The 20148-nt window shown below is 41.6% G+C and overlaps 1 protein-coding gene across 3 annotated transcripts in view; it reads left to right on the plus strand.

The window, feature by feature from the left end:
• The window catches only part of LOC113666111 (axonemal central pair apparatus protein HYDIN), a 49614-nt gene that overhangs the window by 20557 nt on the left and 8909 nt on the right, over window positions 1–20148 (plus strand). For 2 of the 3 annotated variants that reach the window (XM_027181870.2, XM_089198949.1), the window contains 30 exons: window positions 14–56; window positions 132–278; window positions 407–646; window positions 1149–1449; window positions 1550–1804; window positions 2302–2708; window positions 3164–3347; window positions 3825–4047; window positions 4359–4715; window positions 5450–5663; window positions 6396–6563; window positions 7070–7291; window positions 7941–8092; window positions 8212–8528; window positions 8817–8992; window positions 9737–9909; window positions 10460–10658; window positions 11298–11397; window positions 11889–12157; window positions 12740–13080; window positions 13429–13573; window positions 13868–14161; window positions 14614–15361; window positions 15642–15916; window positions 16436–16704; window positions 16930–17361; window positions 17723–17947; window positions 18403–18713; window positions 19254–19401; window positions 19888–20095. In XM_027181870.2, the coding sequence (XP_027037671.2) occupies window positions 14–56; window positions 132–278; window positions 407–646; window positions 1149–1449; window positions 1550–1804; window positions 2302–2708; window positions 3164–3347; window positions 3825–4047; window positions 4359–4715; window positions 5450–5663; window positions 6396–6563; window positions 7070–7291; window positions 7941–8092; window positions 8212–8528; window positions 8817–8992; window positions 9737–9909; window positions 10460–10658; window positions 11298–11397; window positions 11889–12157; window positions 12740–13080; window positions 13429–13573; window positions 13868–14161; window positions 14614–15361; window positions 15642–15916; window positions 16436–16704; window positions 16930–17361; window positions 17723–17947; window positions 18403–18713; window positions 19254–19401; window positions 19888–20095 (7543 nt within the window). The remainder of the gene's footprint in view (window positions 1–13; window positions 57–131; window positions 279–406; window positions 647–1148; window positions 1450–1549; window positions 1805–2301; window positions 2709–3163; window positions 3348–3824; window positions 4048–4358; window positions 4716–5449; window positions 5664–6395; window positions 6564–7069; window positions 7292–7940; window positions 8093–8211; window positions 8529–8816; window positions 8993–9736; window positions 9910–10459; window positions 10659–11297; window positions 11398–11888; window positions 12158–12739; window positions 13081–13428; window positions 13574–13867; window positions 14162–14613; window positions 15362–15641; window positions 15917–16435; window positions 16705–16929; window positions 17362–17722; window positions 17948–18402; window positions 18714–19253; window positions 19402–19887; window positions 20096–20148) is intronic. The other variant, XM_089198948.1, reaches the window with a different exon arrangement.

A 20148-nucleotide genomic window follows, 5' to 3' on the forward strand; every position in this document is an offset into this window, starting at 1 on the left:
TTCTTTTCCGTAGGTGTGACTGGTCATCTGAACCTCCGGAAGAAAAAAAGAAAAAGGTATACATAGTAGATAAGTCTGGCTGCCAAAATTTGATTTGTAGATAACGCCATATTTCATGTTTTGCTACACAGTCCGACAAGATGATTCCACTTCATCTACGCAAAAAGCTTCGCACAGAAAAGCCTAAACCAAAACACTTTGAAGTGATGCCGCCCATCGGTTCCCTAATGCCTGGTCAGCGGATTAATGTCCAAGTCAAATTCATGCCCACTGAAGAGGTTAGAGGCTGCTGTTGAAACTGTTTTCTAGGGATTTATTCTTGCATTGCTTTATTCTGTTACTTGTCTTACGCATGTATTAGTTTGTTCTTGAATGGTCTTACTTTCGCTTGCTCTTTCTGCAACAGATTTCTTACAGCAATCGTCTTGTTATCCGGATCGCCCAAAGTTCTAGCCGTCACATGATCAGCGTGACCGGTCAGGGAAATGAGCCCAAGTTAGACTTCAGTTCCACTCTGATCGAGTTCGGCCCAGTCCTTCCTCATTCATCTGGGGACAAGAAGGAAGTAATCGTGCGAAATCCTTCATCGTTTCCTGTTGAAATTTACTCTTTGGAGTTTGACAAGCAGTACTTGGAGGAGGAGAAGGTATAAACAAGAATATCAGCGTGATTTTGAATGAGAACGATAAAAAATGATCGTTTTTCCGAAGTTAAACACATCTGCGGTGAAAGTACGATTAGTGTTTACGTTATGGCTTTGACGGCAATATTAAATTTATTTCAAACTTACGCCATCGTGAGTTACCTTAATTTCGACCACATCGCTAAGAAAAAATCTCAAGAAGATTGGACTGGGACAAGAAACTTTACGAGCTGATAATTTTAACTTTTTTCACCAATGATAAGGCTTCATTTCAACGACGTCGCAAGTATTATCCATACTTGTTGCTTTCTGACGAAGTTGGGATTAAAGTCAGGCTACAACTTCAAACAATATTAAGGTGGACTATTCATCGATTTCAATTTAATTGACTAAATCGTTTGGAGCTTCACTCTGTAATGTAAAGTAAAGTACTCTTAACTTAAAAATGTACTAATGAATAAATTGCTTGAAAATTTACTAATGATTAGTTTTTGTGTATTTGCAGATGCTTCGCACGATGAAAGGCTACGATGAATACAACACCATTCTGCTTCCCCCGCGTCAACCTGGGGACAAGCTTCCTCAAGAAATCACAGATGCCTACAATGAGCAGCAAAGAAAGAAGGAGGCGGAAGAAAAGGAGAAAGCAGAGGCAGCGGCATCTGCAGCAGCCGCTCAGGCGGAGAGGGCCGTAGAGGAAGGAGTGGAAGGTGTGCCACCTATCATTGCTACACAGCTGGCTTCAGCTTCCGGTGAACGGGAGGGTGGCAGGTCTGGTAGTGATGTGGGCGAGGGAGCTAAAGATGGTAAGGGAGTGAGCAATAGGATTACTGAAATATGAATCTTAAGGTGTGTTAGTAGAAGACCTCTCCTCGCTTAGTATGCTATTTGTTTACGTCTTTATAGACAGCAGTAGCCTCGGTGTTGGCGAACTGGAAATCACACCCGTGTCCGCTTCCATCGCTCGCTACCTTGGCATCGACTTGACAGCAGAGGGCAGGGCAGCCCGTAACCGACGAGGAATTGCTTTAGTGGTGCACGGAGCACCTCTCTCTGGAAAGACAGCCACGGCGGTGTCACTGGCTAAGACTTATGGAGCAGCGCTACTGACAGTAGATGCAGTGGTTATAGAGGCTATATCAAATGGAAACACCTCTGCAGGTGAGTTATGATGGGCTTGTGCAGGATTTTGCTTATCCGGGATAAAGTGATGAAAATGGCAACAAAATGAGTCTTAAGATCGACGAAAGGTTCGCGGGCAAGTAAGGACTACCTACACTGCTGTTACACAGGTTTCTAACATGGTTCTTTTTTTAAAGTGTTTTGAATATAAACATTGATATATCGATGGACATTCTTATTTTCCAAATATCGCGGACGATCGCAAACGAAACACCTTCAACATATGGAAATCTATCTTGTCCTTGTGCCAGGTAGTTAACTCACAAAGGGCTTCTCTCTTTCCAAGATATGAGTACTAAAATAAAACGGGGGAACGTGATGAAATCCTGAGCCAGGGTACCTGTTATGCACTTACACCAAGGGGAGTTTTAATGCCTCTAGTGGCTTGTTCCTTGAGAAACCGGCTTAAGTTCGCGCGGGATGACTAACTCCGCTACTTATCTCTCTTGATTATGATATTTTGCCCGCTCTTGCAGCTCAAAGAGCCAAAGAGTTGTGTGCATCAGCTGCTCGAGCGGCTAAGGAAGCGGAACAGACTGCTGAATTACAGCTGAACCAACCCACGGTGGCACTGAGTGTAGAGGCAGTAGCTGCCCTGGGTGCGGCCACTGGTCCCTCGGTTTCCACTGCTGGCTCTGTCACCGGAGCCCAATCGTTTCTTGGGAAGGATCGTAAGACTTCCACCATAGCTGGTGGCCCCCGTGGAGGAGGTGTTGGGAAGAATATTCCTCAGCTTCAGCAATCGCCCCCAGGGACTCCACCCCAGGCTGCACCTTTAGGCCGGAAGCTGAGTGTCAGTGCTAGCGTCGCTGGTGAAGACGGACTTTACAGCTGCTTGCTTCCTGAGGATCTTCTTGTCGAACTGCTGGCGGAGCGATTTCAGGTTGGTTTAAGAGGATAAACACTGTTTTGATATCTAATTAGACAGTTGGAAAAATGGCGTCAGGAGGTTAGTGTGCGAGTTCGAGAACAACTTTTTAACTGTTGCAAGTTTATCTATTTATCTATTTATCCATGTCTCGAAATTACAAATAATCGCACAACACTCAAGCTCGCTCTCTTACTCACATGACATCCAATTGATCTTAGTGCATAACAATGAAGATTCCCAGTTAGATAAAGAGGGAAAGTGAAGAAGAAGGCGATCTTTATTATTATTATTATCAAGGTTAACAACTTCTTTATGTGTACGAAATTTAGACCTTAAGACACGTTACCATCTCCGTCAGATGCAATCTTTCAGAGTATTAGAATGTTCTGCTGAGCCCTTTACCAACTATTTCAAAGGCAGCTCGTTGGCGAATAAAGCTTTTTAAAAAAGGCATTAATTGTTTTTAGTTGAGTGACTGTCAGAAAGGAATCGTAGTGGATGGCTTGGAGTCGCTGTTCAGTCCAAACATGATGGGTACAGCAAATGCTATTCTCCGTGCTTTCAATAACCGCAAATATATCTTCTTTGTCACACTGATGTTGGATCAGGCCAAGCTAAAAGCTGTGGAAGAAAAGAAGAAAGAAGAGCAAGGTAAGTGAATCTATAATAAACAACAAAATGAAATAAGTTTCGTTGAGAAGTATGGCTTGGCAAAGTTAGGCTATGCTGTGTTTAGACTGCAGCTTCGTTTGAAGTCATCAACGTGCACTTTAGACATTGCTTTCAAGCCAAATCAGTTAAATATTATTAAATATTATTTATCCTCATTGGGCCTCCGTCCGTTTGTTGTTACATCTTTCTATTTTCATAATCGCGTAGCGGTGTTTTACTCTTTGGCAAGTTTTTCGAACAATATGCACGTCAAATGCTGCGACAGTGGATCTACTGGTTGCTATACATGCACTTTTGAGGAAACTATGTTTGTCCAACTTTTTATAGTAAGGATGAAACAGTATTTTATCCGACGGATGGCTTAGGTATCATATACAAGGGGAATAGAAGATCGTTAAGGGAAAGTCACCAGTGTAAATGAGGTTTAAATTTCACATTTGATTTTGCTTTCTTCAGCCAAGCTTGAAAAACAAAAGGAGGAAGAAGAGAAACGGCGATTGGAGGAGATGTCAGAAGATGAATATGATGCTCTAACGGAAGAAGAGAAAGCTGAGGTTGATAGGAAACACTTGGAGCAAAAGAAAGAGAGAAGAAAACGTGAGCTAGAAAGACAGGAGAGGGAGAAGAAAGAAAGAGAACTGCAAGCTTTGATGGAGGAAAAAAGACTCGAGGAGGAGCGGTTAGTGATTCCTAAACTGTTTTCTTTAACATGGAAGACAAATCTGCTAGCTTGGCTCGGTACCTCCTGAGATCTGATGAGTAATTCTCCCCATTAGTTGCTATGCATTTCTTTGTAAATAAGTAGAGAGATTTAAGCGTCAAATAAAGCTAACACTAATGCTAATATTGTTAAATGTTTTGCCTGACGTGTAGTGTGGCTTTTGTCAAAACAAGCATTTGTGATCAGTTTAGTAATTGTGGTTTTACGACCCTCAATAGAAAAGCTCTCTATTATTCTAATATTTTGTTTTTGCTGCATCTTTCTTTCAGTGGTAATCAAAAAGGTAAACGCCGAGGAGCTCAACAAGCAGGAGGTGCTGGAGCTAAGAAAGGTCATGATGGAAAGGAAAAGAAACCTGAGAAAAGCAGTGATAAGCTAACACCTAATCGCACCACTGGTCTGTCTACACAAGCACAGCCCTTCGACACGCGCACGGGCGCCCCGTCGGTGATTTCCGAGCGTTCCGACAGCAGTGATGTTACCGACGACAAGAAGCGACTAAGTATCGCCAAAGTACAGAAACATCGCCAGTCATCGGCCATCATGAACCCTCCGTTGATCCCGCAAGTTGAGGAATCTAAACCACCGACTGAGGAAGAGGAGAGGGAGAAGGAGCTTACTAAAAAGTAGGTGGCGTTAGGTACTAATAAGACTTACTCTAACTGTTTTTGTAGAGAGCGTTCAACGGCAATTTAACGATTCTACCATTTAGTCCCCACAACCGCGTTCCAAATTACATCATACTTAATTCTCTTCACTGAAAAGTAAGGCTGACTTGATGATGATTTTGACTTGACCTTTTAACTTCCACGATTTGACTAAAGATTCTCGCCTTTCGCTGATCTTTTCCTTGTAAGTTAAATTTAGAATTGAGAATTGAGAATTTGAGGTCACATCAAGATCATGCACGTAACCTGAAAAGTGGGCCAGTTCTTATTATCTGTTTCCTGGATAAAGTATTTTAAAATGTAAGACGGATAAACATAAAAGCTCTTAAAGTTAGGTGTAGAACATCTTACGAGGTATACCCTCTGATTTTTAAAAAGAATCGCAGCACATACTTCGTAGTCGCGAGTTGAGATCGTTTACCGGTGTAGAGTTTATTGAATATTTTGGGTCAGGACATTTATTCTTCATGATTCGTTTTTTGGGGAAAAAATTTAATTTTTCAGTTCATGTTGATTGGAGATTTTTACCTTGGCCCTCGACAAACAGCGATCTTCATTACGATTGTAGAGGGGTTTGCAGCCGATATTGTTGGAATGTCAAACAATGATTTTCTCTCTTTAAGTGTGATAGGGTGTCATTGAAAAAAGAACAAAATACCAGCACACTAAACTTTTTTTTGACGGTGTCGTAGATTTAATGCATTCGAGACCAGTTTCCGAGACATTGATGGCTTGCTGCAAAACTGGGATCGATCTACGGGTACTGTGGCGCGTGCAGACACTCCCAAGTCTGAGAACTTTGAGGACTTTCTTCCGGCGCCTGGATCGACCAGGCGAGGTCGAGACAAGAAAGAGAAAGAACTTAGAGAACGAGAGAAGGAGAGAGAAAAAGAAAAAGCTAAGGAGGTGTGTGATATATACAAGCTAGGTGATCTGAATCTTAGTCCTTAACATTTCACTCCCAAGATCTCATTGGTAATTCTTCCTACTATCTGCGATAAAATTCTTACGGTGCTGGTTTGGAGAATTTGGTATAAGATCAACTGATAATCCCCTGATTGATGTTTTTCTTTATTCTCATCACTTGTCTGCCTGACGTTATATTGATATCGTAAGGAGAAATTCTTTCTTGGTCACTCATGGGAGTCAAAGGGTAAATAGAAGGGAAAACTCTCCCAGACTCATACAACGTAAAAAAAATCATTTGGAATTTCACGGTACATTTTGGATAAAACTGTTGAGGAAAGAACTGCCGAGTGATGATTACGCGGTTGGGTTTCTGGTAAAACTGCGAACCAACTAACTAACTATCTTTTCTTAAATCGCATGGAAAATGTACGTTTTGTCAAATTTCGTGCTGCTCTGTTTGTGTATGAATGTTGGAATACCATGAGCTTGCTAAAGAAAGTCGTTTAGAGGGAAGATGGTTTACTTTTAATCGTCTGACACATGTTGTAATCTTGATGGATCCAACGGTAAGCCAGCTGATTTTCTTTTTTTTTCGTCAAGTAAGAAAACTATTGAGAGTTTCATTTTACCAACTCAATGCTGCTGTTCCCAGCATATTTTCGCGCAAGGCCTTTTCATCTAAAACAGATCTGTCTTAATCTTGACTTCTACATGTCGCTTTGCCGTCAGATTTCTGACTCTCCGATGTCAGCGGTCAGCGGTGATCATGATGATGACGAAGATGGCGGTAAAAAGGACGGGGTGGGTGTACCACAGCTTATTGTGGACACAGGAAACCCAACAGAGTCACAGGCTGAACAGACACTAGCGAAAGGAATTTTGCCAACGGTTGAAGAGGTATCCCAATAAGGATTAGTTAAGATTACTTGGTGTTTGTTCGCACACTTATGCACACAGTGGAACTTGCAAAAGTTTTGCTGTCGCTTTAATCACGCTCTGTCACCTTTGCTCCTCTGTTCACAATAGATCGTACGTTGTGCTATATTCAAAATGTCTATTTCTCGCGTTTCTATGGGTCACAACAACACTACCTTTGCGTTCACCGGCGCGTTTGGTTTAACTGGTTTTTCAAGTTTAGTGAAGTTATCAGAAAGCCAATTCTTCAACTAAATACGAAAAAATTTCGTATTGAGTCACGCAACCAAACATTTAACCTGCAATAATGGCCCATTCTTCTTCATTTTTGTCTTCGACGGGATTGCACAATAGGGAAACGAGAAGTCGACGCAATCGTATCCTAGTCGGAAAGAAAAAAAGTAGAAAAAGGGAACATTTAGAGTAAATAGGTACTTCTATTGGTTTTTATTTCCTCCTCAGTGATCATGTGACTGTACCCATTTTAGGTAATGGACGGTCTGGGTCTAGGACCCCATGGTCCTCCCATCCCACCCCCGGCCACTTTTGCTGTAGTGCCGTATCCTGTACGGAGACGTCCACCCCTGGGATTAGATCCCCCTTCTCATTATGTGTTCGTGGCGTCGGGGCCAGATGATCCTAATGCCCCTCAGGAAGATAAGACGAAAGAAGCTGAACCAGAAGTGGAGAAAACACCTGAGAAACCACCGGTTAGTGCGTTATTATTATTATTACTATTATTATTATTATTATTATTATTATTATCATTATTATTATTATTATTGTTGTTGTTGTTGTTGTTACTATTATTATCATTTCACTTTGATTGCTATAATTACTGTTATTATTATTGTTATTATGTTTACTGTTATTTAATATTTATTGATCTTTTCACGTACACGTTCAAACGAGCCTAGCGCTCCTCGAAGGGGTGTGCTTTTATAAAGTATTGTTGTTTTTTTTTTTGTTGTTATTATTACTTATAGCCCATGATCCATAAATTAGATCCCAAGGCAGATAAAGTGGATTCGAGTACGAATTGTCTGTTTAACTCTCTTTGAAAAAATGACCAAGATGAAGCAAAATTGCATTTGTTTTCCTTTGGCAAATGCTCCCAGTGATTTTTTCAGTTGTGTGATAAAACTTTGCGAAAACGTCTTACTTAAAAATACAGGATTGCCGTTTCACATTCATTTAGAAAAGGTTCCGGTTCATAGAAACGCAAAAAAATGGCTCATAACCCGCCATCTTGCTTCCTGCCTCGGTCAATTACAAATTTACGTATCAGTGTTCATTAGCTTTTATTTCCATCATCTAACACTGATTTGTTCACAATGCTGTTCGCTCCTTTAACGTTAGGAACATGGAAGAAAGGGCCGTAAAGACAAGGATGATAGAGAGGGAGGTACAAAGTCCAGAAAGGAGAGAGGAAGTTCCGCCCGGAAGGGAAAAGCAGCACACGGGGCTCCCTCACCTCCCCCCAGTATCACCCCTGCAGAAGAGGACAAGAGGTTAGCTTTGTAGCAAACTATTTTGTTAAAGCGTAGCTTGTTGACTATGCTGGTACCAATTTGCTTTAATACTTAAATAATGAATTTCCAACCCGACTTTCTGTTTCTTCCTCTTACAGTGAAACTGCAGCGGTGCCCAGCACCCCTCAACTCGTCAGCCACCGCTGGGTCATTCCTGCCAATGATACAGTGAGGTTGCGCATTCGTTTTCGGTCCGAGGAGCTGGGTCAGTTTGACCAGACATTGAACTTTGAGATCATGGGGACGCGCCGTCGTTATCAGCTGTTTTGCCGCGGCGTCTGCGCTTTTCCCGCCATCAGTCGCGAGCCGCGTGTGGTGTTCCCTCACCGCCGGAAGTACCGCAAACCGGAAGAGATCGTGCATAAGAAATACGTTCTAAGCAGTGAGACTTTTGAGTTTGGCCCGTTGCTTTGTGGTAAGTCTGAGTGCTTTTGCCTTTTTCATAGGTTGTGGTAAAAATAAATTGAGTCAAAAAATTCCTTTTGGTACTTTATTCACATCTTGAAGCGTCTTGTCTTCTAGAATTCTGGAATGTCTCTTTATACGTGCTAATGTTCTAACCTTGACGTTGCCCATTTAAATGGAATCACTCTACAGCCGAGATTCTATTTGAAGAATTGACGTTAAATTCCATTAATGGTGGCTTCTTGCTTTTAAAGCCATTTATCTGCAAATAAGCTTCATGTATTGCCTTTTTTGACAGGAAAGACTCGAGACCGGTACAAGGAAGGCAAGTATCGAGAGAATATGGAAACGATCGTGATCTGCAACACCTCTCCACTGGAAGCAGATGTCAACTTCTGTTTTCAGCAGGATAGCACAGCGGTTACCTTCATTATTGATCCACCCAACATGAAGTTGAAGCCGGGTGAGAGTCAGGTAGGGTAACCCATCCATTTATAAGGGCATGAAATAATTTCCTATAGAAAAGGAAAAAGGGATTAGGTCAAGACTCCTTGGATATAGATCCTGATTTTTGCAGAGGAAAGAAACTAGGCTTTGCCATTTTTGTCCTTGAATTCTTTTAAGGCTCACTTAAAAGGAAGTACACTCATAAATGCGGGGAATATTAGGTCCTGTCTCCAAGAGACACTGAAAATTCGCAAGTTGAATCAACAAGAGATTTACTGTGGCGTAAAAACCTCCTAACCTTGTCACAGTGATGCCCGAGAAAACCCCCGTCTGAACAAAGACTTTATTCAATTGATTCGAAAGTCGAGAAATCCAAGATAATTATTAACTTAGTTACGAAACGGAGATAAAAGTCACAAATTCTTAAAAGCTGTAACGTAGCAAGTCATGCAGTCACAAAGTTCTCCACATAAATGTTCTCAGTGAAGAGCTTTTGAGGAATTACAAAAGTTTCTTATTGTGCATCTTACAGACGCAGGCATTTTAAAGACCTGTCACGATAGGCAATAGTGGGCGGCACAATTATAAACAAAAAACCGGTCCTTTTAGCCAATAATTGTACCAAATTCAAGGTTAATGTGGTGCTAACCCAAGTTTCAAACCTTGGTAATGTCTGTGCGAAGAGAGTTCACTCAACAGTGCGTGATCACTTACTGCTACAAGTCAGTGTTCGATATCTGTAAATAGTGAGAACTTCTGTTGCTGTTGCAGGACCTCACTCTGTGGGCATATCCTAAGACACCAGGCTTCTTCGAAGATGCTGTGGTGTGCTGTATTCGAGAGAATCCTGAGCCGGTTGTGTTTAAGATTTCCTGTCATGGTGTCCGGCCCGAGCTGGAGTTGGATCGGAGACAGCTGCAGTTTGATAGAGTTCTACTGCACAGGTCTGTGTAAAAAATGATGGCGCTTCACAGTGTAGTACATGTTTACCCACCTTTTCTTTTACTTTATGGAGCAACATATTTTAGCAAAGTCAAATCGATTTAAAGTATTGGTTGCTGAACGAGTCGGTGCAATTTCAAAGGCGAAATAGCTCTCGGTTTGTGAGTCTGTGCTGTGACCATTGTTGGGTTGCCCTTATTAACTGAGTTGTTAAGAATTACAGAATTACTTCACATAATACTCATGCAGTTGTTGAAATGCTTTTTGCGATTATTTTAGCAAAACGTGGTTGAAAGGGAGGCACGAATTCCCAAATTTTATTTTGTAGTTTTGGAACTAGCGTTTAGAATTTGTGCCCTGCTTTGTTGTGTTTGAGGGTTTTGACCCCATTGTCTGAGTGCTCCTCTCCTTGCTCAAAGATGAATATGAGAATTAGTCAGACTAAAACAAACTGAATTACTCACCCACCTATCCTCCGCGCGCTCTTTAGGACCTCCGCATACAGCGATGAAAACATGCTTAATAACTCTTTTTTCATTGTTCTATTTTCAGGAAAGACACAAAAACGATCTTCCTTCGTAACAGCACTCTGCTACCTGTGGCTTGGCGAGTGAATGGGATGGACAATCTGGGTGATGACTTTTCGTTGACTACTGAACATGGCGTGATCGATGCTAAATCAGAGTTTGCTCTTCAGATGCACTTCAGAGCTGTTCGGCCAACCAACGTCAAAAAGATTGTGAGGCTGGAGGTACGTAACATTCTAATTACAAATTGAAAACTTTCAGGAAGTGAGCCTTTGGCACGCGTAACTGTAAGTCTTCAATTCGATAATATTTTAGATAAATCCGAAGAAGTGTGATGATTTAATTTGATGTTGATAAACGAAGATACACTTGACTTGAATGACGTAAGAGTAGAGGTCTGCTCTTGAGTCAAATGGCCAGTCGAGCTCGAGCTTATCCCGGACTCTATGGCTCGAGGTGACTAGGAGTATGGCTCGAGGTGACTAGGAGTATGGCTCGAGGTGACTAGGAGTATGGCTCGAGGTGACTAGGAGTATGGCTCGAGGTGACTAGGAGTATGCCCCTCCACCTGGATGGGACGTTAAGCTTTTGGAAATGCTCCCGTTAAAAATATCTCCATAACAGAAAAAACTAGTTTATCACCGTTTATTCTATTTACTTACGCATTCTAGTGCTCACGAAAAACAACAGTAACTCTCTCCACATACTTACTCTCCACAAGAATCACCTGTCAATCACACTCAGTATCAGCTTCCATCAAAGCCAGTCCCTGCTTGCAGCTGGTAGGCCAGTTCTTCGCTGTAGCTGTAGTTACTGTGATTTTAGGTGCATTTTTATGAACCAAAATGTTTTGTATTTCAAAGGTTTCTGATGTAGACCAGATCATGGGCCTGGTACAGGCAGAAAACATTCAAGTTCATGCAGAGTCTTATGATGTCGCTCTAGATATGAGTTTCCCTAAAGGTACGTAGGTTGACAAGGACATGTATGGGGAAACGTTTACCTGTGTTTTCATATGGGCAGTAAAGTAATAATGACGATGGACTGTCACCAAACGAAACCCAAAGGAATACCTGTGAATATTTCATTTTAAGAAGTGTCAAAATTTTCAACCGAGGACTGTCTTAACCCTTTACACCCAAACATGAGTATTTATATTCTTCATACTGTTCTCCATACATTTCCCAAGGAGCTGACAAGGAGAATTTATTCAACAATCAATAATTTTTTCTTTTGGTGATCATTTCCTTTATTCTCGTAACCTTAATGTGTTACTCAGGGGGGATATTGTCAAGAGAAACTAGATGCTATTCACTCTTAGGGGTTAAAGGGCTAAGCGTAACGGTCGGGAAAAGAAAACATTAAAGAAATTTTATTTACTGGAATGTCTTCGCCTTGTGACCTTCATTTCATATTCGTTCTCAAAAAAATTTTGCTTTACGTTGTCTTTTCAGGTGCAGACGGCGGTCTTGACTTTGGCGTTCTCAAAGTTTTGGATGAAACAAAGCAGACTTGTTCTCTAAAGAACAAAGGCAAGTTTGAAATCAACTTCAATTTCGCGTATGAGCCAACAGAAGGTTCGCCAGCAGACGTAGCACAGCTGTTTACAGTGATACCCAACAAGGGTCCCCTACTACCTACCGATCGACCCACTCAAGTACAGGTCATCTTCAGATCCAAGAGCGAGATTACTATTAAAGACCAGCCTGTACTCAAATGCCAGGTAAACAATGTTTTCGCTTATCGTTGAACGATATTGTAGATATTTCATGGATTGGACCTTCTTATGCCCCCGTCTTTCATGAATTACTCCTGCCTCCCCAGTAGTTATAATACCAAGCACAGTTATCGTTCTTTTAAAAAGTCAAACAATCAAAACAAAACCTAAAGCTAAAAAGAGTTCTTGAGAGGAATGGCATTATATTTTAGTTTTGCGTTATTAGTTTAGCCTAGAAATGGGGGAAACGGAGCTTTGGGCGGTTGTGTCTTTACTAAAAGCAATTTTCTTTTTCCGTTTGTTTTTGTTTTGTTCACTTATATGATTTGAAACTCAATATTTTCGTTAGCTTCTTTTCGATAAACATCTCACTTGTAATAATAAAATTTAGCGAGATCACACAGCGGTTTGGTATTCACTTGATTCGAAATTATAACAAAACCTTGTATGATTTCGCTTATTTTTTCCTTAAAGAAAATTTTAAAACATTTCAAAAACTCACCATTCAATTCCAATCGCCTCCCTTTATCTGTCAGATTGATATAATTCACGTGACTTTTCTATCCATATCTTCATTGGTTTTTTCAGATCGTAGAGCCTCACCTTGGCGAAGGTGGCGAGGTGATCGCCAGCATTCCCATAAAACTTAGCGTGCGCTCTGTCTATAGCAAGTACGCCGTATCGCCGGTCAGTGACATTAACTTTGGAGCCATGCTAATCAACACTAAGAAAACCCGGGTGTTCACTATCGAGAACAAGGGAGAGTTTGAATTCCGGTACTCAGTCCTAAAGATGATCAACACGGTGGCACAAGGACGCCAGAAACTGGGGCCACCCGCGAAAAGGGCCAAATCACGTGATGGGTCGAGTTCGGGAAGATCTCAACAAGACAAACCGTCTAAACCAAAGAGAGCAGATTCAGTACGAGGGTATGTAAGATTACTTATATGACAGTACACAAGCAAGAATTTCAGCATGCTCATTGGCTGACAACACGTCGTTTAACCGCAACCTGCACAAAAATATTAAATCGATTGCAGGATGTTGAGATATACTGTAAATTATTCAAAAGAAGCCAAGTAATTTCATTGTTATTTGATATGAATGAGCACTCGGAACCAAATTGCATAAGGAAGTCGTTTGATAAACTGTATGTATTCATTCTACCAGTTGAGCATCTGTGACCTTCTACTGTTTTCTGCATCACACTTTTCAGTTTACAATCCCTAGCCGTGCAGTGTTGAAATAAATGCTGTTTTCTCTTTTTTTTTCCACAGAGCAGAGTTGACCACAGGGGCACCAAACATTCGCCTTCAGCTTGGAATGTTTACAGTCTACCCAGCTGTCGGGAGCGTGCAGGCCGGTAGTTCTGTGCAAGTAACGGTGGATATGATCGCTGAAAATCCAGGCTTCTCAGAAGAGGTTGGTAAGATTTTTCCCCACGCGCGCGCAGTGCCTTGAGATGTCTCCATTACGTTATTTCCTTTGCGCGAGCGCGACGGATTTTAAACGAAATCAATTGTGACGTAAGCACTTGATTGTGCGTCAGTTTGTCGATAACTTTCTGCACTCACTTGAACGTCAAGCCAACGGCTGCTAGTTGAGCAAATTGTTTTGCACGGGGACAGGAATTTGCCTTTACAGCTCCTTGTAGAATCGATTTCATATTCTCACAAAGTTTATTTCCCCCAACGGTTTGTCTTTTTTTTATTTCAGGACATTGCCATTGACATCTCAGACCGCCCGCCGTCCGACCAACCACAGGGAATACCTTATAAACTGATTGGAGAAGCATGCATTCCCGGGATCACCACAATCGCCCCTGACACGGTTGGCTCTATATTCGAAGAACACTTAATCGTCAAACAATTGAATTTATTCCAGTACCTGACGCACGACCTCGCGAGTGGCTCTGGAGTGTATGGAGAGGACGAGAACAAGTTTATATTTTACAACACTATTGTTGGACGAAAAGCCAAAGCGAGGTTTAGAATCGGTAATCCGAACAAGGTACGTGGAAAGTGATCGTGGTATGCAGTGGTTTTACCTCATTGTGCTTTTTGATTGCTCTAGGAAAGTGAGACCACTTTCCTTACCAATCAGATACAAAAAGTGAAATCAATCTTAGTTGGCAACGTATGTCTTTCCGAGTTTGAGTGTTGTTTACCTTTGGTCGTCGTTAATATTTTTGTTTTTGAGAAGGTCTTTAATGCTTCTATGCTTCGATTATTGTTATTTCTTGCAACATTTCAAAACTTTTTTTGTTTAATAGTTTTGAAATCTTGGCATGCACATCTCATTTGCCCGAAACCCTCCCTTTCTCAAGCCATAACGTGAGTCCAAGTTAATTCTCGCTTCAAGCGATAGCTTTAAGGTCGTTTTTGAACATCCTTTTTAGGAGAATTAAGTTCCTTAACTTTTAATGACGAGCGGTGACGATCTTTATTTTCTCAACACTTCAGGTGCCATGCGACTTGGTTCTCTCCGTGAAACCGCAGTCCATGAAACCATCTGCTCGTTGGCACGACGTCTATGAGATTGAACCCCAGCGTGCCTCGATCCCAGCTCACAGTTATGTGTACGCGACTGTGACCTTCAGTCCTCCGTCCATGCAAACCTACAACGCTACTCTTGAAGCAGCCGTAGATGGGATGCCTAGCGCTATGTCAAAGTACCGCAACCTATCGTTCGACATCCAGGGTGAAGGAAACCTTCCTAGAATCACCGTGGTTCGACCCACTGCTCGAAACAAGAAAGGTGCTCCAGTCCTTTTGTTCCGACGCCTTTTACTGGGACGTACTCAAGTGCTCTCGCTCTCGCTAAAGAACGAAGGCACATTGATGGCCCGAGCGAATATCGATTTGAAAGACCCCGAAGGTGTGTACAAGATTTCATGTGTGGAAGGTACCAAAGCTATGAAGCCACTTGACGACGGTGAAGACGACGTAGATCCGAAGTTGCGAGTTCACACCTTGTCTGTGGTGGTCCCCATGGGTAAGACGGCAGATTTTGCGATCGAGTTCAACCCCTCCCTGGTGGGGCGTTCGCTGGGCGAGATTAGGCTGTCAGTAATGGATAATCCTTATGAAGAAAGTACAGTTCAACTAATTGGAGAAGGTTATGAAGATGAAGTGACCATAGATAACATACGGTCCTTTGTTCAGACTGAGGAACTGGCGGCTGAGACGGAAATCGACGACGACACTCCAGGTATTATTGGGAAATGAGCTGATAGCTTTTCGTTTTTAGTTGTAAAACTTGATTCGCTTCTTACTTTGTGGTTTCAGAAGAAACAGTGCTCTTAAAACGTGTGATTAGCCTTTAAATTCATGTCGCAGACCTTAAACATTTATCAAACGCTGGTCATCACTAGTATTATCTTTGTTGTTGACGTTTTTGAACTTTTTATGACACGTGTTGCATAGATACGGCCTACAAAAGGTACTATTATCCTTTTAGTTACGTTTCCTTCTTTCATTTGTATTCGTAGCATCACGAGAAAACCACGTTAAATTTGGGGATTGTGCCGTGGGTGTGTCCAAACAGCTGTCATTCACACTGACAAACCATTCTCCCTCGGACCCAGTGCGCTTCACGTGGTCCCCGCCGCCTGAGGTGACGTTTTCTCCGTGCACAGGACACTTACAGCCAAACTGTGCAAAGGATGTCACAGTAACCTTCTGTTCTAACGAGCCAAAGACATATTCAGCGACAAACATTCCTTGTAAAGTCACTAAGATCAAGCTAGGAGAGGCGCAGGATAAAGTACGTCTTAAAATAGAAAAAATGGATTGTATGGTAAAACGTGTAAATTATCTAAATGTCATTTTAGGCTCTATGTAGAAGGTAGAATTCGTCACAAATTTCGGTGATCTCATTTAAAACGTGGTTTATTTGATCTCATTTTGTGGAAAGATTCGTGGCTTTGTCTTCGACAGAACAAAATTAAGAATAAAAGAGAGCGAAAGATGATGGTGCTGCTCTTCGACAATGCTAGTTTTAAGATGTTTTTTGATGATCAAACCATTTTGTAAGTGGCAGCTTTAAGCCTCAGTTTTTCTGGCAGTGGCACTCAATAGAATTGATGACTTGATTATCTTCACGATCTTCGAGTTTAATTTTATTTTTATGTTTAACTTATCACCAGTCTAAACCATGCCGAAAAAAAGCAAAGGGATGTGGAGTTGACTTAATATTTGATTTTTCCCCGACAATTTGTTGTTTGGATGTTCATCAATGTAACAGAGTGCGTTTGAGTTGCTTACTTTATTTCCTTTTCTTTAGGCGGTGGACTGGGACGATCGCATGCGCACTGTAAAGTGGATAGACGTGGCACCTGGTGAAGACCCTTCCACTGGCGTGAGGAAGTCCCCCCGGCCTTCTAAGAAGAAAGTCATTGAAGTTGAAGCTGAGCCTCCATATACAGCGCTAGAAAACAGCACCAAAGACGTGGAACTGTTGCTTACTGCCGTGTGTGACTTTGCTAAATACCGCTGCAAAGTCGAGAACATACACTTCAAAGATACACTGATGTTTCAGTCTCGTGTGTACAGGTGAGCTGTGAGGTATTTGTAGATCATCTCCGTGAAACACACCTTCCTTGTAATGTTTCTCAGACACAATCTTTAGATTCTATTGGGTGTGTTTTCTTACCGTTCAAGGTGAAGTGTTCTAGATGTGAAGTTAGTAACTCATTTCTTTGATACCTAACTAAGAACAAGCTTTTCCACTTGTTAAAAAAACTTGCTGTAAAGGTAAAGAAAAAATATCTTCTCCAGTTTTACAGTCTCAAACAAAGGTGATGTGCAGCTCGATTACAAGTGGCATTTTCAGCCTGTGGAAAAACCAAAGACTGTCAGCCTAGCCGAGCCGCCCGAGGTAGGACCCGAGAGACCCGAAAGCTCCGCTGGACAATCCACCGGTCAGCGAACCGTTCGCCCCTCCACTTCAACAGGGGGCTCATCAGTGCACCCTCCTGGACGTGTACCTCCAACCACTCAAAGACCTGGGTCCTCCATGGGTGGGCGGCCGTCAAGCGCCCTGGCTCTTGCCTACGAGGCAGGCAGTGTAGTGAGCGAAGGAGGAAGCGATGTGTTCCCTTTTGTGATTGAGCCAGAAAGTGGAAGCATCCCTGCAGGGAAGAAGGGTAGCTTTGTTGTGAAGTTCTCACCGTTAGATGTGTCCGAGTATGATGCTCTGGTGACCTTCAGGTAATACTGTGGTGCGATGATGTAGCACACAGACTCATCAAAAAATAAACAAACAAGCAAGAAAACTCTCTTAAGGACAAAAAAAAACATCCCAACGTTTTTGAAAAAAGAAAAAGTAACATACAAACTCGCATCAACGAAAACATGCAATTCGTTTAAATGGTAACATGATCTGTGAATATTTGTTCCTCTCCGCAATGCTATTTAGTTTAAGAACTTGTTTGTTGGCACGCATGCCAAATTTTTGTTTGATGTAAAGGGGGGACGGGACATTAGAATCAGCGAAAAACTTAACCCACCTATGACGTCAGAGTAACTCAATGTAATAACATGTTTCTCTTTAATATTTTCATCTTTGCAGTGCCAACAATCTCCCGCCAGACACAGGCGGCTTCTCCATTCCCGTTCGTGGAAGGAGCCTTCTTCCTTATTGTCACTTTGAATTGGAGGAGTCAGATTATGTTTCCGGGGGGAGAAGAAACCCCGAGTTAAGAGGTCCTGGTGGGGCTCCCCCCGGATCTACCTTAGATCCCACCACGAAAGTTATCGAGTTCAAGTCGTGCGGAGTCAAAGTTAAAAACATAAAGTAAGTTACCATTGAAATTTTCATTAACCTGCGACAAAGTAAAAAAATATAACAAACTAACTAATATTTCCTTCAATATGTTATCGCACTTCAAAGCCTGATGATAAAAAATTTAGATTTAAGAATAGAACTTCCAAACATGAGACCTTTTCTGGACTTGTTTTCAAACCTTGGAGGGGTTAAAAATTCAATTCTTTAATGCTTAAATTTAAATCTGTCCTCAGAGTCAAATTTATTCTTTGCCCAATTCTCAATTGTATTGATTCAAGTACGTGTCAAAATCCCAATTCCAGTTACTTGAATCCAAATTTTACGGCCTAAAATTGGTCAAATCCCATGTTATTATGTTCGGAAGCCGAAAGAGGAAACTTGGTCAAAACTATCTGCGAAATGCGTGTAAGACACAGTCAGGATCAGTTGGTGTGTGTCTACTAATAATTGATATGTTCCCATAGACGTTTTAGCGTCATAAACCCATCCAACACAAGCTACAGTTTTGTGTGGACCAGTGAGGACACACTGGATGGCGCGCCCCCAGAAACGGTCAATTTCCGGTGCCTGACTCCCGAGGGGACCATACTGAGTGGGAAGAAGTACGAGATGGTGTTTGAGTACGTATCAGACTCGCTGGACCTGGTTGAATCATTTTGGCGGTTCTTTGTGCCTGAGTACAGCTTCTCCATTCCATTTGTTATGGTGGGGCATACATTTGAGCCCGCGCTGTCATTTGACAGGTCTCACATAAACTTCAGGGAAATGCTGCTTGGTGAGTATGGCGTTTCTCATGATTGTGATTTTTTTGCCATTTTGCGAAGTGTTTAAATATGTTCAGAGAGAAAGAGATTAGAAGATATTAGCACAGTAAGGTTGGAAAACATGAAGGAGGCCATAATAAACTCAGAGGATACAATAATGGCGATGGGCGAAGAAGATTAAACCAGATTGCAGTTGACGAGCTAGAAAAATTTGCACGAAGTTTTACAACATGAACTACTTGTGACTCAGCTCGTGGCTGTAATTGATCACATCTATGATATCATCGCTTACAACTGTACTATTAGTGAAATATCGTGACCATCTCCGAACAATTTTGAGTTTATGGAGACTTGAACTTGGAATCTCTGTGAAAGAATAGTGTAAATTATATGACGAGATGAAATTGAACCACGGAAAGTACAAAAACTTTATTGGGTAAGGAACGAGAAAAAGAAAAATTCTCGACTCGTATGACATTGTTGTGTCGTTGCAACAAGCTGGAGTCTATTTACGTTAAAGTAAATTTTTGTATCATGCTTTGCTGTTTCAGGTCACCCGGCAAAAGAAACTGTACAGTTAGTGAACGAGGAGAACATCCCATTCACTTTTTCATTCAGCGAATCGTCTTGTCACACAGAAGGATATGCGTCTAGTCTGTCTGTGGAGCCCATGTCTGGAACAGTCCTACCCAAGGCCAGGTATGAAATGTCTTCTCATCTTAATGAATTAGATTACGAATAGTGCATGGAGTAAATCATATTTGCCTTAAGCGGTGACTGAGTGACGCAGTTATCCTCGCATGCAAAGGACAGTGTAAGAGTTTGAAGAAGTAATGCCCGAAAAAAAGTGTGTGCGCTTTGACTTGGCTTGAATCTCATACTGGTTTGCGGTTTAACACTTTGTACCTTAACATTGATATGTATACTCCGCTTCACTGGTCTCTCTACATTTCTTGTGAAGCTGACAAGGAAAATTTGTTTATCAATCTGAAGCTTCTTAAGTTTATGATCATTTCCTTTATTCTCGTAAATTTAAGTTATCCAGGGGTGATATTGTAAGAAGAAATTAAGTACTATGGGGGGTCAAAGGATCAAAATGTCTTATGATTGGCTATTGACAATGTGTAGTAAACAAACAGTTGTGTTTACACCTCAAACATTCACTGCTGTTGCATATTTTTTCAGGCTACCAATCGAAATCTCCTTTACAGCAACTGAACAGAAGGAAGTAAACTTCAATGTTCTGTGTCATGTGAAAAAGAAAACATCTCCTCTAACCTTGAATGTGAAGGCAGAGGGGTATGCCATGAATGCGCAGCTTGTTTGCGAAGATTCACAGGGAAACAAAGTGGAGCTTACATCTAAAGGAACAAACAGAATCAACTTAGGAATGGTTAGTTTTGTAAAGAAAAACACAACTGGCAAAATATATTTTAAAACGAAACG

Source organism: Pocillopora damicornis, chromosome 3 (assembly GCF_964200805.1).
Source record: "Pocillopora damicornis chromosome 3, jaPocDami1.2, whole genome shotgun sequence".
In the NCBI taxonomy this organism is placed as follows: Eukaryota; Metazoa; Cnidaria; class Anthozoa; order Scleractinia; family Pocilloporidae; genus Pocillopora; species Pocillopora damicornis.